The sequence below is a fragment of the Rhinolophus sinicus genome, linkage group LG01 (assembly GCF_036562045.2).
Source record: "Rhinolophus sinicus isolate RSC01 linkage group LG01, ASM3656204v1, whole genome shotgun sequence".
NCBI classification, from domain to species: domain Eukaryota; kingdom Metazoa; phylum Chordata; class Mammalia; order Chiroptera; family Rhinolophidae; genus Rhinolophus; species Rhinolophus sinicus.
The window spans coordinates 117,118,459-117,133,120 of record NC_133751.1 but is presented as its reverse complement, the minus strand read 5'-3'; the positions used below and the strand labels follow the sequence as shown (position 1 = coordinate 117,133,120).

The 14,662-nt window shown below is 46.0% G+C and overlaps 1 protein-coding gene across 1 annotated transcript; it reads right to left on the bottom strand.

The window, feature by feature from the left end:
• Window positions 1-6,493: 6,493 nt before the first annotated feature.
• Window positions 6,494-10,667, bottom strand: TEX51 (testis expressed 51). The gene is made up of 8 exons (XM_074327403.1): window positions 10,463-10,667; window positions 10,276-10,350; window positions 9,924-10,013; window positions 9,667-9,684; window positions 9,499-9,582; window positions 8,323-8,392; window positions 8,181-8,231; window positions 6,494-6,710 (listed from the first exon to the last, which is right to left on the bottom strand). The coding sequence occupies exons 1-8, from the start codon at window positions 10,665-10,667 to the stop codon at window positions 6,494-6,496; spliced, it is 810 nt and encodes a 269-aa protein (XP_074183504.1).
• Between the last annotated feature and the right edge of the window lie 3,995 nt (window positions 10,668-14,662).

Genomic DNA, 14,662 nt, shown 5'->3' with positions numbered 1-14,662 from the left:
CCAGAAGTGTCTGGTGGTCTCCGTTTCCACTGGGGCATTTTGATAAACATAGTTCACATCCCCAAACTATAAACAAAAATGAAAGCCTTCTGAATTTCCCAAGGCAGAGAAAAACACAGATCTTTAAATGAAAACAAATGTGTGGATATGCCTCTTTCTCTGTTTACATGTCTCTTTCATCAAGGAGATGGAATCTTAGTCAAACAGTTTCCATCAATTAATACCACAGAATGTTAACCGCAGGGCTGTGGTGGAAGGTGTTGCTGGGGATTGGAAGGGGAGGGTAGAGGGCAGCTCTGCTGGGAACTTAGGGCTCTTGTCCATGCTGAGCCAAACTGACCAGTCAGGCTCAGAAATATATAAGAACACCACCAAATTCTGAGAAAAGCCTGTGTAACAAGGCTCCCCTACTCATCAACAGGAACATCGGTAGACTCTGCCTAGTGGCCAAGAGGAAGGTGGCCCGGGAGCCCTGCCAGTGAACTCACTCAGAAACCTGTGGATTCTGCAGGTCTGTGAGCACACACCCTGTTCCCTGACCCCTCACACGGGGTGGCTGTACTGTCGTACCTTACCCCCAGCATTGGACAATGTCTGATAATTAGGTTCACAAACTTGTTGCAATGATGTTGCTAAACTTCTTTTGATATTAGAGAGATTATTCGTTATGAATTTGTACCAATGGGGCAAATAGTTAACCAAGTTTACTATTTGGAAGTACTGAAAAGGCAGCATGAAAAAATTAGAGAAAAACAACATGAATTTTTCTCCAACGGTTCATGGCTCTTGCATCATGACAATGCACCAGCTCACATGGCACTGTCTGTGAGGGAGTTTTATAACCAGTAAACAAATAACAAATAAACAATAAACAAATAACACCCTCCCTACTCATCTGATCTGGCCCCTAATGACTTCTTTCTTTACCTAAAGATAAAGGAAATATTGAAAGGAAGACATTTTGATGACATTCGGGACATCAAGAGTAATACAACGACAGCTCTGATGGCTATTCCAGAAAAATAGTTCCAAAATTGCTTTAAAGGGTGGACTAGGTGCTGGCATCGGTGCATAGCTTCCCAAGGGGAACACTTGGAAGGTTACTGTAGTGATATTCATCAATGAGGTATATAGCTCTTTTTCTAGGATGAGTTTGTGAACTTAATTGTCAGACCTCATACGAAATCTACTTGCTCCATATTCCCACCAGCACCTGGTGCTGTCAGTGTAGCGTGCCAGTGTACCCTCTGATAGGCGTGCGCTCGTTTCTCATTGTGGCTTTTATTGGCATTTTCCTTATGCCTAATGATATTGAATATTTTCAAGTGCTTATTTTGCACTTCTATATCCTCTTCTGTGAAATGTCTCTTCATATGTTTTGCGCATTTTTAAAATTGGGTTTGGCTTTTACTGCTGAGTTTTGAGAATTCTTTATTTATTCTTGATACCAGTCCTTTGTCAGATATGTGGTTTGCACATCTTTACTCGGAGTCTGTAGCCTGTCTTTTCATCCTTTTGACAGGCCTTTCATAGGGCAATTTTTTAATTTTGATAAAGTTAAATTTATCAGTTTTTCCTTTCATGAATTGTGCTTTGGTGTTATCTAAGAATTCTTTGCCTAGTCTTAGATTCTGAAGATTTTTCTCCTATGTTTTATACTAAAAGTTTTATAGTTTTACGTTTTACCTTTAATCTCATGATCCACTTTAAGTTATTTTTTTTAATGTGTGAGACTTAATTTCAGGCTCATATTTGCCCATGAATGACCAATTGCTCCATCACCTTTGTTGAAAAGGCATCTTAAATGTTTTTGAGTGAGTGACATCACCTGTATGTGGAGGTGCTGCTGAGGATCCCAACAGCCCTTAAAGCCTCTGCAGAACCCCTGCCGTGATCACCAGGATCATACAGTTGTAAGTACTGTGGACCCCATTATCCGAAGGTGATGGGTCTCCATGCCCTCCCCACCTGGTCCCACCACATAATCTCGAATTTGGCATCCTGAGCCATTAGACTTGATTCACAGCACACTCCAACTTGCCCCTAAGTGAAGATCTTTCCTTACCAAACTCAATCTATAAATCTGGAAGAGACAATGGCTCCTTCAAATGAGCAGACACCTATGCAAGGCTACAGAGATCACAAAGAATCAGAAAAAACCATGACACCACCAGAGGAGCAAAGTAAACTTCTAGTAACTAACCCCAAGAAATGGAGATCCATGAACTGCCTGACAGGATTAAAAATAATTGTTCTAAACACAATCAGAGAGTTATAAAAGAATACAGGCAAACAATTTAGTGAAATCAGGGAAACAATATAAGAACAAAATGTGAAGTTCAACAGAGATAGAAAACATTAAAAAACCCCCAGAAATTTTAGAACTGAAGAATAAAATGACTAAACTGAAACGTTTAATAGAGAGCTTCAAGGCAGACTTGAATAATTAGAAAAAAGAATCAGTGAGCTTGAATACAGGTTAATTGAAATTATCCAATCAGAGAGGCAAAAAAGGGAAAAAAAGAAGAATGAGAAGGAATCAAGAAGACCTATGGGACTTACGGGATACCTTTAAGAGAAACATCATACACATCATTGGAGTTGTGGAGGAGAAGAGAGGGAGAAAGAGGTAGAAAGCTTCTTCAAAGAAATAATGGCTGAGAACTTCTCAAAGATGGGGGATGACTTGGATGTCCAAATTCTTGAAGTTCATGAGTCAACCTAAGATTGACCTTCCCCAAGACACATAATAATAAAACTGTCAAAAATCAAAAATAAAGAGAGAATTTTAAAATCAGCAAGAAAAACATTCTCATACAATTGAATCCCCAAAGGCTATCAGCAGATTTCTTAGCAAAAACCTTGAAGGCCAGGACAGAGTAAGATGATATATTCAAAGTGCTGAAAAAAAACACACACACAAAAAAACGACTGCCAGCCAAGAACATCTTACCCAGCAAAGTTGTCCTTTAGAAATGAAGGCAAGATAACGATTTTCCCTAACAACCAAAGCTGAGGGAGATCAATTCCACTTGACCTGCCTTGCAAAAAATGCTGAATGAGATATTACATCATAACTATTAGGATGGCTATTATAAAAAAATATTGGTGAGGATGTGGAGAAAAGGGAACCCTTGTGCATTGTTAGTGGGAAAGTAAATTAATGCAGTCATTACGGAAAACAGTATGGAGGTTACTCAAAAAGTTAAAAATGGAGGCACCATGTGATCTAGCAGTTTCATTTCTGGGAAATTATTCAAAGAAAATAAAAACACTGGTGAGGAAAGATATATGTACCCATATGAAAGGTCAGACAATTAAATTTGCGAACTCATCCTAGAAAAAGGGCTACGTACCTCATTGCTGAATATCACTATGGTCACCTTTGAAGTACTCCCCTTGGGAAGCTATGCACTGACACCAGTGCCTAGTCCACCCTTCAAAGCAATTTTGGAACTCTTTTTCTGGAATGGCCATCAGAGCTGTCGTCATATTACCCTTGATGTCCTGAATGTCATCAAAATGTCTCACTTTCAATATTTCCTTTATCTTTGGGTAAAGAAATAAATCACTGGGGGCCAGATCAGGTGAGTAGGGAGGGTGTTCCGATACCATTATTTGTTTACTGGCTAAAAATTCCCTCACAGACAGTGCGGTGTGAGCTGGTGCATTGTCGTGATGCAAGAGCCATGAATTATTGGCGAAAAGTTCATGTCATTTTTGTCCAACTTTTTCACACAGCCTTTTCAGCATTTCCAAATAATAAACTTGGTTGACTGTTTGTCCAGTTGGTACAAGTTCATAGTGAATAATCCCTCTGATATCAAAAGAAGGTTAGCAACATCGTTGCAATAAGTTCACATACTTAATTGTTAGAGATCTTATGTTCACTGCAGCATTATTTACAATAACCAAGATATGAAAACAACCTAAGTGTCCATTGATAGATGAATGGATAAAGATAATGTGGTACACATATACAATGGAATATTATTCAATCATGAACATAATAAAATCTTGCCATTTGTGACAACATGGATGGGCCTTGAAGGCATTATGCTAAGTGAAATAAGTCAGACAGAAATCCACTTACATGTGGATTCTAAAGAAGCCGAACTTATGGAAACAGAGTAAAATGGTGGTTGCCAGTGGCTAGGATGTGGAGGGAATGGGGAGATACTGGTCAAAGGATATAAACCTCTAGTTATAAGATGAATAAGTTCTGGGGATCTAATGTACAGCATGGTGATTATAGTTAATAATACTGTATTATATACTTGAAAGTTCCTAAGAAAGTAGCTGTTAACTGTTGTCACCAAAAATAAAAGGAAATTATGCTGTGTCTTAGGGATGATAGTTAATACTGTGGTGGTAATTGTTTCGCAATATATATCTAATCAAAAAGTTGTAAACCTTAAACTAACACAATGTTCTATGTCAATTTTATCTCAATAAAGCTAGAAAAATATTTTTGGATACCTAAACCACACTTAGTTTAAAATTTACATCAGATAAGTCTGATATCTGAATCACTTGTAGGCTTTTTTCTATTGTCTTATTTTATTCTTGATCCTGTTTTCAGTATGCCTGTTAATATTTGTATGAATACTGGGCATTGTAAATGAAACATAGTCGTGGCTCTAAATGACATTATTTTCTTCCAGAAAATATTTACTCTACCGTCTAGCAGTGACATGGAATAAGAATAGGTCTTTTTAATTTTGTCAGAGGCTTCAGTACCTTGAGGCTGAGCTCCAAACTTTGTAAGGAGTGGTCTGCCTCTGGTGCACCCCCTCTTTTAGGCTATTGCCTGTCCGGCCAATAACCTGGAGAATTTATCAAAGCGTGTCTTCCTATGTGGGTCAAGAACTCCAATTTTTATTTCCCTAGCATACAAATCTCTGATAAATTGCATTTCAGATTCTTTGTTTGGTTTCTTTGTCTGAAGCCCTGGGCTGTTAACAATAGGCAGGCATCTTGAAGGACGGGGCAGGAAACAGATGCTGTGGTTTATCTGACTTTTCTGCACCTCCCTCCTTTCAGGCCTTTGGACCTCTCCCCTTCTGTCTCCTCAGTGCCGTGGTATCGCAGAGAGCTCTGTTGGCTTCTGTGAACTCAGAGGTCGTCCTCATCCCAGCCCCCAAGCCTGCCAGCCCATGCTGCTGAAGTTCTGGTGGCTGAAGGGATAGTGTGCTGTAGGCCACCATGTCACCGCAGAGAGCTCGCCTTCCCTGGGACCTTGGACGCGCAGGACATACCTACCTCTTCTGGTGCCTACAACAGACTTGTATTTTGTTTTGTTCTTTTGACTTATTTTATTTTTAGTTGCCCTTGGCAGGAGTCTCGGTCTGCTATAAACCTCTCTGTCATAGCCAGAAGCAGAAGTCATTCAGAACCTATGTTTTACCAAGGTTTACCTGACTCAAAATTTCTTAATCTTTCTACTCTAGCAGAACTCAATATCTTGTTTTCATAAAACATACCTGAAATAATAGAAACATTTGTTGATAAGAAATGCACACAGACAGACAAACACACAAACTCATACTTCATATACATTTTACCCAGAGTTTTCTTTCTAATTTTACTGCCTGCATCAGAAAACTGTTGCTCTGGGTACTTTTGAGGTAATGGTTTAAGTACCAACTTAAATACAAATAGGAAAACAACATCACTGCCACAAAAGCCTGCCTTTTCCTGTGTCCCGGATGCAACCAGCTTTCACAGACACACAGAGAGAGCCACTGTCTCCTGAAGGCCCATGACTACTGCCTGGGGGCTCTGGCCCAGTCACTCTGAGTGGTTATGAGTATGTCCTCACCCTATGGCCATAGCTATGTCCTTGGCGTAGTTTATGATTTACATCTATGGACCTTACATCTATGGACCTCTCCCCAGCTGTGTGAGGTAGGGAAGGTCTATGGAGTTGGGTGGAAGGGGCATCTCAGCTCCCAGTACATGCAGCCACGCCTGGCCCCGCACACCACCCTTCCCTACTCCGTATCTCTGTCTTCCCTGGGTCTCAGGCCTGCTGCTGGCAAAATCTTCCACTCCCTCTTTCCCAGGCCTCTTGCCCATCTGCTGTCCCAGGGTTCTTCTCTTCTGCTTCCTTTGGGCCTGCACAGGCTTAGGAGCCTCTCACCACCCTCTCACCCAGGCCTCTCCCTGAGCCATACCGCATTTCTCGGAGTTGCCTGGACCTATCAATGTCTCTCATATCTCCACTCCTCTGCAACACTGAACCCTCCATGAAAATACTTCTCCCTCCCTTCCTGCCTTCTCAGCCTTTCTCAGGTGAAGACACACCTCAGGGAGGCCTTCTTGGATCCCTGGCTGGGTGAGTTGGAGATACCCATGGCTGGGGACCCCGGCTGGCCTTGGCCATGGAACTCCCTGCTCAGGCTGCAGGCTGTTCATGTCTCGGTTCAGTCCCCTGCTGTTTCTCTGTGTCTTCCCAAGAAGTGGCCTTTATTACTGGATGGTGCTGCTGAGGTCAGCCTGCTTCCAGCTCTGAGGGCGGAGCACCAGCTGGCCGAAGGAACCAGAAGCCATACTTTAGGATCTGGGCTGTGGGGCCCAGCAGGATGACAGTGGATGCAGAAGGGGAAGGGCATGGACCCATAGCATGAGCAAATACGGGACGGCAAGTACACCCAGTGCTTTCCAGGGTCAGGACATACCAACCTGGTGAAAGTGTCGCATCCTCCTCGCTGTGTTGGGGGCAGGGGGACTGAGATACAGAGGGGAACCCAGAACTTTAGCATCAGAGCCAGGATTTGAGTCCAGGCTCTGGGCACCAATCTGTAGCTCTGGCCTCAGATCTGCTCTCTTTCAGCCCCCAGGTGCTGACCTGCTGAGCACAGCGCTCAACCTGGTGGTAGCCTCAAGGTTGCTAGGGAGGTCCCATTTAGTGTCAGGGCAGAGCCTGGGCTAAGGCTGAGAGGCCCAGAAAATCAGTGAGAAGGGGCCCAGGGCTGAGGGGAAGAAGCAGAGTTGGGTCTTGGGGACACATTTAACCTCATGGCCTTGGGGGTCAACCAGAAAAGGGACATGGAAGGGGATAGAGCAGAAGGAGGCAAAGTCCCATGGGCCAAGCTGGGGAAACCTCACTGCTGGCAGCACCAGTGACCTTCTAGGGACCTGGGTGTCCCCAGGGTAGACATGTTGGCCAGGACATGGACAAAGGCTGTTGATGTGACATGGAGCCTATTTTCTGGTGATCTTACGCTAGTCTCTGCTCTTGCTGGGCCTGCGGCTGGCCTCTCACTACCTCTGCTCGACACCCAGACATTAGGACCCCTTGAGATGCAGGCCACCCCTGCCCTCATCTCTGGTGTTGGAATTAGGTGAGGCTGGTGTGAGCCTGTGGAGCTATCACTGCTGGGCCAGGGGAGTAGGAAGGGGATGGAGGTGGGCCGGCAGGGAGAGGGGGAGGTGATGGGACAGTCCCTGCGGGGCTACCTGGGGGAGACCACAGTGCTGGCAGCATTTGGCCAGGCCCCAGCAGGAAGCAGCTGGTGCAGTCAATCAGAACACTCGGAGGATGTTTTAGTGAAGGAATTTATAAGGCGTGGGTGTAGGAAAACCATGAGAGTGCAGTCTCCTCGTCCTCAGAGCTCCCCAGGTTGGAAGAGCCTCAGGGTAGGGAGCGTTACTGGAACCCAGAGACAAGAGAGCTTTCTGACAGCTTTGGGACTTCTGTTCAGTTGTTGGAGACAAGCGGCCTGCCTGGTCCCTGCTGAAAGAGTAGTGATGTCTACCCTGACCACCCACAGGTCCTCACCTCCAACCCTCTCTCCTGCTGGTCAATCCCAACCAGAAGCTGAGGGCAAGGGGGCCATCTTGATAGTCCATGCTGGTCAGAGAGCAGGTGGCAAAGGGTGGAGAAGGGGTCTATAGAGGGACAATGAAAACTAGGGGTGGAGGGCACTTTGTGGAACAGGTGGAAGACCTGGAGCTTTGCTGTCTCTGTGTCCTGGGCCCCTGGGCCCCAGTATGTCTACTGACACTCAGGGTGGGTAATGGGTGGCCATTCTGAGTCCCCACCCCACTCCCCCTTTGCTCTGGATGCCAGACCCCAAGAGGCAGAGTTGGGGCCTCCAGTCTTCCTACCCCCAGGGCAGACCCGGCATCCCCTCCTTGGGAACCCTAGAGTCGGGCAAGAGTTTTCTCCCCAGTACCTCTTCTGCCTTCTCCTCCTCCTTCTTCTTGCGCCAGAAAATGTAATATCTGGGTCAGGAAACAGAGTAGACAAGGGCCTGTCAAGGAATAGGTGTGTTTTCCTTGGGGTTGCTGGGGACGGGAGAAGTCACTCACCTTCCTCCAGCTAGGACTGCCAGGGGTAGGGCAGTGCCGAGGCTCACTGCCCACACGGCGCTCCTCTGGGTCCCAGCTGCGGGTGTGAAAGGAGAAGCCAGGTGTTTGTGGAGAAGTCAGGGCCATCTTAGCTCAGAGGGAAAGCCACACTCTTTCTTTATTTTAGTTATCCACTCAGTCACTTGTTTGCTGAGCACCTAGTGTGTGCCCAGCATACACAAAGATGAATGAGACCTGATCCCTGCTCTCTAGGAGGGAGACAGGCAAACGATTATGGTGTGGTGTCCAAAGGAAGCGGGATAGAATGGGGCAGAGAAGGAGTAATCTTGAGGAGGGCTGATGAGCCTCGGGGGTGGGAGCGGGTCAGGGAAAGCTTCTTAGAAAAGAGACTACCAGCTGGAATATAAAGACAGTAGAAATTCAGTTCAGATTGTCAAGCTGCAAAACTGTGTTCCAGGCAAAGGACACGGACTGTTCAAGGACAGAAGCATGAAGCTGTCCAGTGTGGCTGGGGAGTCCAGGGGTGCAGAGGTGAGCAGGAGCTGCTCACAGAGGGCCTCCTGAGGCGGGTGGACTTTATCTGGGGGCGATTGGGAGCCAATGAAGGTTATAAGCAGGGAGTGTCATAGGTAGATTTTCTCCTGAGACAAAGTTCTTTGGTTGCTGAGTAAGATGTAGCCAGGAGGGGCAGGGAGGGCAGGCAGTTGGTGCTATAACGCGAGTGGGGGATGAGGATGCCTGAAGAAGAGAGGTAGATGCTGGAATGAAAATATGGCAACACATTCAAGAATTATTTCATAAGATTTGGTGATCACATGCACTGAGAAAGGGGAAGGACAATTCCTGGTTTAGGAAACTGAGGTCTTGAGTGGGGTTGTTTGCTAAGAGGGGCCTGAGGGAAGAGCAGATGTGCGGGGTGGAGATGGGTTTGGACATGTCTCCAGCATGCTGGCTTTGAGGCCCCGAGGGAGAGGTTCTAGAGGCAGGTGGCTCTATGGCTGTGAAGCTGGACATGTGGAATTGAGAAATCTCGGGAGGTGCACCTTCCCCAGGGACAACAGAGAGCAAGAAGAGCTCAGGGTTCAACAGAAGAAGAAGATTATCCAGGAGGAGGCCACAACAGACCTGGGATGGGGGTGGGGTGGGGGCGGCTGGAGGCCACATGGGCCTCTGGCCACTGACCTGGGCAGAGAGTTGGCTCTTTGCAGGTGAGGAAGTGTGCCCTGCAGTTGGCACAGTTGATGACCTCCAGTGTGGAGCGTGGGTCTGTGAGAGGGGATGGGCAGGACGCTGAGAGTGGGCCCGGTGCTCCTCACCCCTCGCCCATTCCTGGTCCCCAAAGATACTCACCACAAGAGTTGTTGCAGGCTGCCCAGGAGGGTGAGATGGGAGAGAAACTGAGGTGCTGTGGAGGCCGCCAGAGCCAGGAGCGGTTGGGGTGTGAGCAGGAAATGCAGGTAGAAGGAGTGGACAGGCACCCGGTACATGGTCAGGGAAGGGGGCTCCAGGGGGGTCTGGGAAGGGCCGCTGACTGCACTCTGCCCTCCTCCTCGGTGCTGGAGGGATGTGGAGGGCTGAGTGTGGGCAGGGCCAGCCCCACCTCTCACCCTTCTCCTTCAGCTCCTCAGATATTTCATTCAGCCTGTCGAGAAATAGCTGCTTCTGGACACGAACCTCTTCCAGAAGTAACGGTTTATCTGGGTAGGGTAGGAGGGAAAGGCTGCTTTGGCCACCCACATCTCATAGGTCAAATAAATTACATAGCTTCCTCAAAGTTGGGAATTCAAACCAGTTTTTTTCAAACACAAACTCCATAAACAGCACACAGATAGATGCTGTAACTGCCCCACCTTTCACAACATCTCCACACCCCAGACCCAGTGGGTCCTCTGTAGCACTTTGGAGAACGAGGCTTTGTCAGCACAAACTTGGGGACCATGGGACATCGGGCTTTCTCACCATCTCGAAATGTCTTAATGGCTAAATCTATGTGATTGAATAATTTGGCTGCTTCTTCTTCCAAATGGTCCTGACCTGAGAAGGGGATATGAAAGGAAAGCAAATCAGGGAAGGAAAATCTCAGGGCAAGTAAAATCTCAGGGAAGTAAAAAGGGGCCTGGTCCCTGGTCTCCAGGCTGTGCCTTACCAAGATACCAGGGTTCCCGAAAGACCTGAGGCTCTAGGAACAGGGAGTGGAGGCTTTGGGAGAGCTCTGAAGGTGGCCCTGGGGTGCCCCAAAGAACCTGCAGGTCATAGTCAATCAACGCAGGCAGTTCTGGCCAGCAGTGCAGACAGTTCTTCCCACTGGCCTCAGCGGCAGGCAGGAGAGAGCCGAGCAGGAGAAGCAGCATCTTGTGGGGTTTCCGCTCTGTGCCCCTGCCACCCTGCTTGGCAGTTCCACATGGAACGCTGATGCCTTGTCCCCCTGGGAACCACATTCTCTTTGCAGAACAGAAGTAAATTCTGCAGGATAAGGCGAGGGCCTGCCATGGCAAGAACTCAGGCTTTGGCTCTATGGCTCAGATAATATCTTTCTCTGAAGATGCTCCTTGGGGAGGGTTGTGAGGATCAGAAATACTCGTATGGTTGTGCTGCTTTGTGGCTGGTGCTCAGCATTCCTGATGGCGTTTACCCTGTACGAAATAGTTCAACAGTCAGAAATTTGAGAGGTCAGGAGAGAACAGCACCAAGAAAGGGTTAGGTATGTATAAAACCTGAATCACTTTTCCACATGGAAGTGGTCAGCCATGGGGAGCCTACGGAACATGCATCTTTTCCATGGCACATAAACTGGCAGCGGTCTCATGCTGACCAAGCCAGAGGGGCTTAGACAGCTACTCCCACCCCAGTGAGATAGAGGGTATAGAGATAGTTTCAGCCAAAGCCTGGGAAAACAGAAAGAGAAGCCATCTGTGGGGCAGCAGTTCTTAGCTGCAATGTGTATCGAAGCAAAGCAAACTCCTTACTCTTCAGTAAAGAAAAAACCAAGGGGATCCTTTTCACTCCACAGCTGGTAAGCTTTGCCCTTCCATGCCACTTGTCCAACCAGCTTCTGAGTGTCCCAGGCTGGATTATGGGCAGCCGAAAGCCATCAGGCGTATGAGAAGTATTTCTAATGTGACCAAGAGACAAAAGCAATAGCAAAAATTCCAAACAAAAGCAAAGAAAAACCACAGGAAAAATGAAGTGTGCAAAGACACACGGTGGGAAGCAGAAGACTACTTAGAATACTACTGCAATTAAATGGATCAAGTATTGCTTTTCTCAGACAAGAAGAGGGTGGTATGTAAAAAAGAAAAGCCAGAGAATAAGAAAGAGTTATTGGAGATTAATAACATGATATCAGGAATTTAAAAATTCCATTGAAGTGTTGGGAGATAAAGTTTCAGAAATCTCCCAGACAGAAGTATTAAACAAACAAACACACACACAAACAAACCACCACACAGAGATGAGAAAAAGGAAAAAAAGATAAAATTAGATAATCAATCTATGAGGTCCAATGTCCAGCTAATACAAGTCTCAGAAAGAAAAAACAGAAACTAGAGGGGGAGGAATCGTTTATAACAGAATTTGGGTGGGAGGAATTCTGTCTTTCAGGGAGAGGGATCTGGAGAACAGGTATCAAGGTTGCCAGAAGAAGTAGCCGTTGAATTGGCAAATTCAAGCTGTGCTAGGCAGATGGACTCTGAGATGAGAGGGTGATTTTGAGTACCGCAAAACTGTTGCTTTCCCATTGGCTTTGGACAGTTGTGGGGTTATAGAATTTGCCTGTTTTTGACCCTACTCAGGTGATGCTTCTGAAAAGGAAGGCTCTGATTCCCTGGAACCAAGGCTGGGAAATCGGCTGCTCCCTCCCATGATGACCTGAGTAGGGCTCAGTACACAAGCATGAAAGCCTACTGCTTGCTATGTCTGCCATCACTTCTGAGGTTGCCCCACTCAGCCTCTTGGGGGAGGGGGTGAGGAGAGAACAGGGAACTGACATAAATGATACAAGAAAGAGATTTTAGAAATGAAAGACATGAATTTCCAGATTGAAAGGGCCCAGTGAAAAGGCATCCAGTGCTAGGAATAAGAAATATCACACCAAAGCACAGGGAAAACAGACCATGTACAATGGACCAGTAATCAGAATGTCTTCAGGCTTCTCAACAGCAATATAGGAAAGCAGTAGAAAATGGAAGAATGCTTTCACATTCTGAGAAAAGTATTTCCATCTTAGAATTCTATACTCAGTAAAGCATTGGTCAAGGAAGAACAAAGGCTAATGCGATTTCAGCTAGGTAAGGTTTAAAGTTGACTTCTAGCGCCTTTTCTCAGAAAGCTATAGAGAATGTGCTCTTACTAAGCAAGCAAATCAAATAAAAACAATGGCACAAAAGTCAGGAAATGACGAATCTAATTATGCAGAGGGCTGAAGAGAATTTCTGTGGTGACAGTCAAGGGACACCCTAGGAGGACGGACAGTCCAAACTGTTTGGTTCTCCCTGGGTAGGGAAAGGTCTGGAGCAGGTGGCCTAGGTCAGCTCCTTCTGGGCATTGGGTTCCTTACTTGGGCTTTTGTTTTGGGGGTAAAATGGTCAGAGTAGAACTTCAGTGTGCTTCGGCATGAGGCCATCAGGAAACCCCAGCGTATGTAAAGAGAGTATTCTACAAGATGAAGTTATACTTGGTAGACTCCTACCCAGAGGTTTGGGGCTAAAGCCCTAGAGTGCCAGAATCTTTCTTTCCCTCAGTTTATGCTTTTCCTTTGGGAAACTTGAGAGGAGGGCAGGATTCAAGTGTCACTTTTTCTGTGACCTAATACCACTTCAATTCATCCCTACATCCTAAGCACCAACTGGCTAATGTGGTCCGATTCTCCGAAGTGACATTTAAATGTAAACTTACAGAGACTGTAGGCTTGGGGGAGCTTTTAATCCAACCCTCTGCCTACGGTTGATAGCTCTTCACTTACTCATTTTGTAGTTTCCACTTGTTTGTTCTGATTTGTTCTGTTTCTAATTTCATTCAATTGTATGTTGTGTGCTTGGAATGAATGAGGAGTCGCAATAATAAAGGCAGGCTTTTCCATTTTCTAGGCATCTTACTGTGTTAGAACTTTGATCCTTACGTTGCGATCACATCCGTCTTGTTTTGCTTTCAGTCTTTGGGGCATGTCTAATACCTCTGACACAGGGCAGCTCATCCAGTGTTTGCAGACAGATATTAAACTTCTTATTTTGAGGCCAACATCTTCTCTCCTGCCCAAGAGTTCCTTTTGGTGCCCATCTTAGAATATGGTTTCATGTCGTGGAAAATTCTGATTGCTCTTCTCTCAAACCACTCCTGTTTGCTTCGGCAGGACAAATTTGCAACTGGATTGCTTTGACATTCACTACGTTTGTGTTCGTGTCCTCCTACTTCCTCAACTAGTACAGATTTCCCTGCATATGAGTTTTCTATTGCTGCATAACAAGTTATGACAAACTTAGTGGCCCGAAGCAACACCCATCTATCGTCTCATGATGTCTATAGGTTAGAAGTTTGGGCTCGGCTTAGCTGGGTTCTCTACTCAGGGTTTTACAAGGCTGAAATTGTGATGTTATATGTCATCACCTAATCAGGAGTGAAATTCCTCATAATCACAGTGCAGCCTCATGCTCAAGGGGAGAAGATTATACTGAGTGTGCACACCAGGGGACAGGAATCTTGAAGAGCATCTCAGAATTCTTCCTATCTCATCCCTAAACCCCAAATATCTACACTTTGGACCATTGATGATGTCACCAGCCTCCCTTCCCACATAATTACTCACCAGTTTGGATTAGGAAATTGTTACTCCCCACAGTCCCTTAGTATGAAAATAAGTTAGTTGGAGGTATGTATGGCTGCAATGCAGTGCTGACACTAATTACCAGCATTTAGGGCACACATCATAGGTTAAGGGCAAGTCCTTCACTGCAGACAACAGCCGCCAGCTCTGGGATCCCAGGCCACCTTCACTGCAGATCAACGGTTACACATTATGTGGGTTCTCACTCACTCATCAGCTTTGGTAATTCACTAGAAAGACTCACAAAACTCAGGAAAGTATGATATTTATGATTACAGTTTTACTACAAAGAATACAAGTCATGAGCAGCCAAATGAAGAGACACATGGGAAAAGTTCGGAGTGTCCCAAATGTGAAGCTTCTAGGCCTTCAGGACGCATCTCCCTCCTGGTATATTGATGTGTATCACAAACCAGGAAGCTCACCTGAGCCTCAGTGTCCAGAATTTTTACTGGGTTTCATTACATAAGTGTGATCGAACCATTGACTCTGTGATTAAACTCAATCTCCATCTCCCCCTCTTCCCTG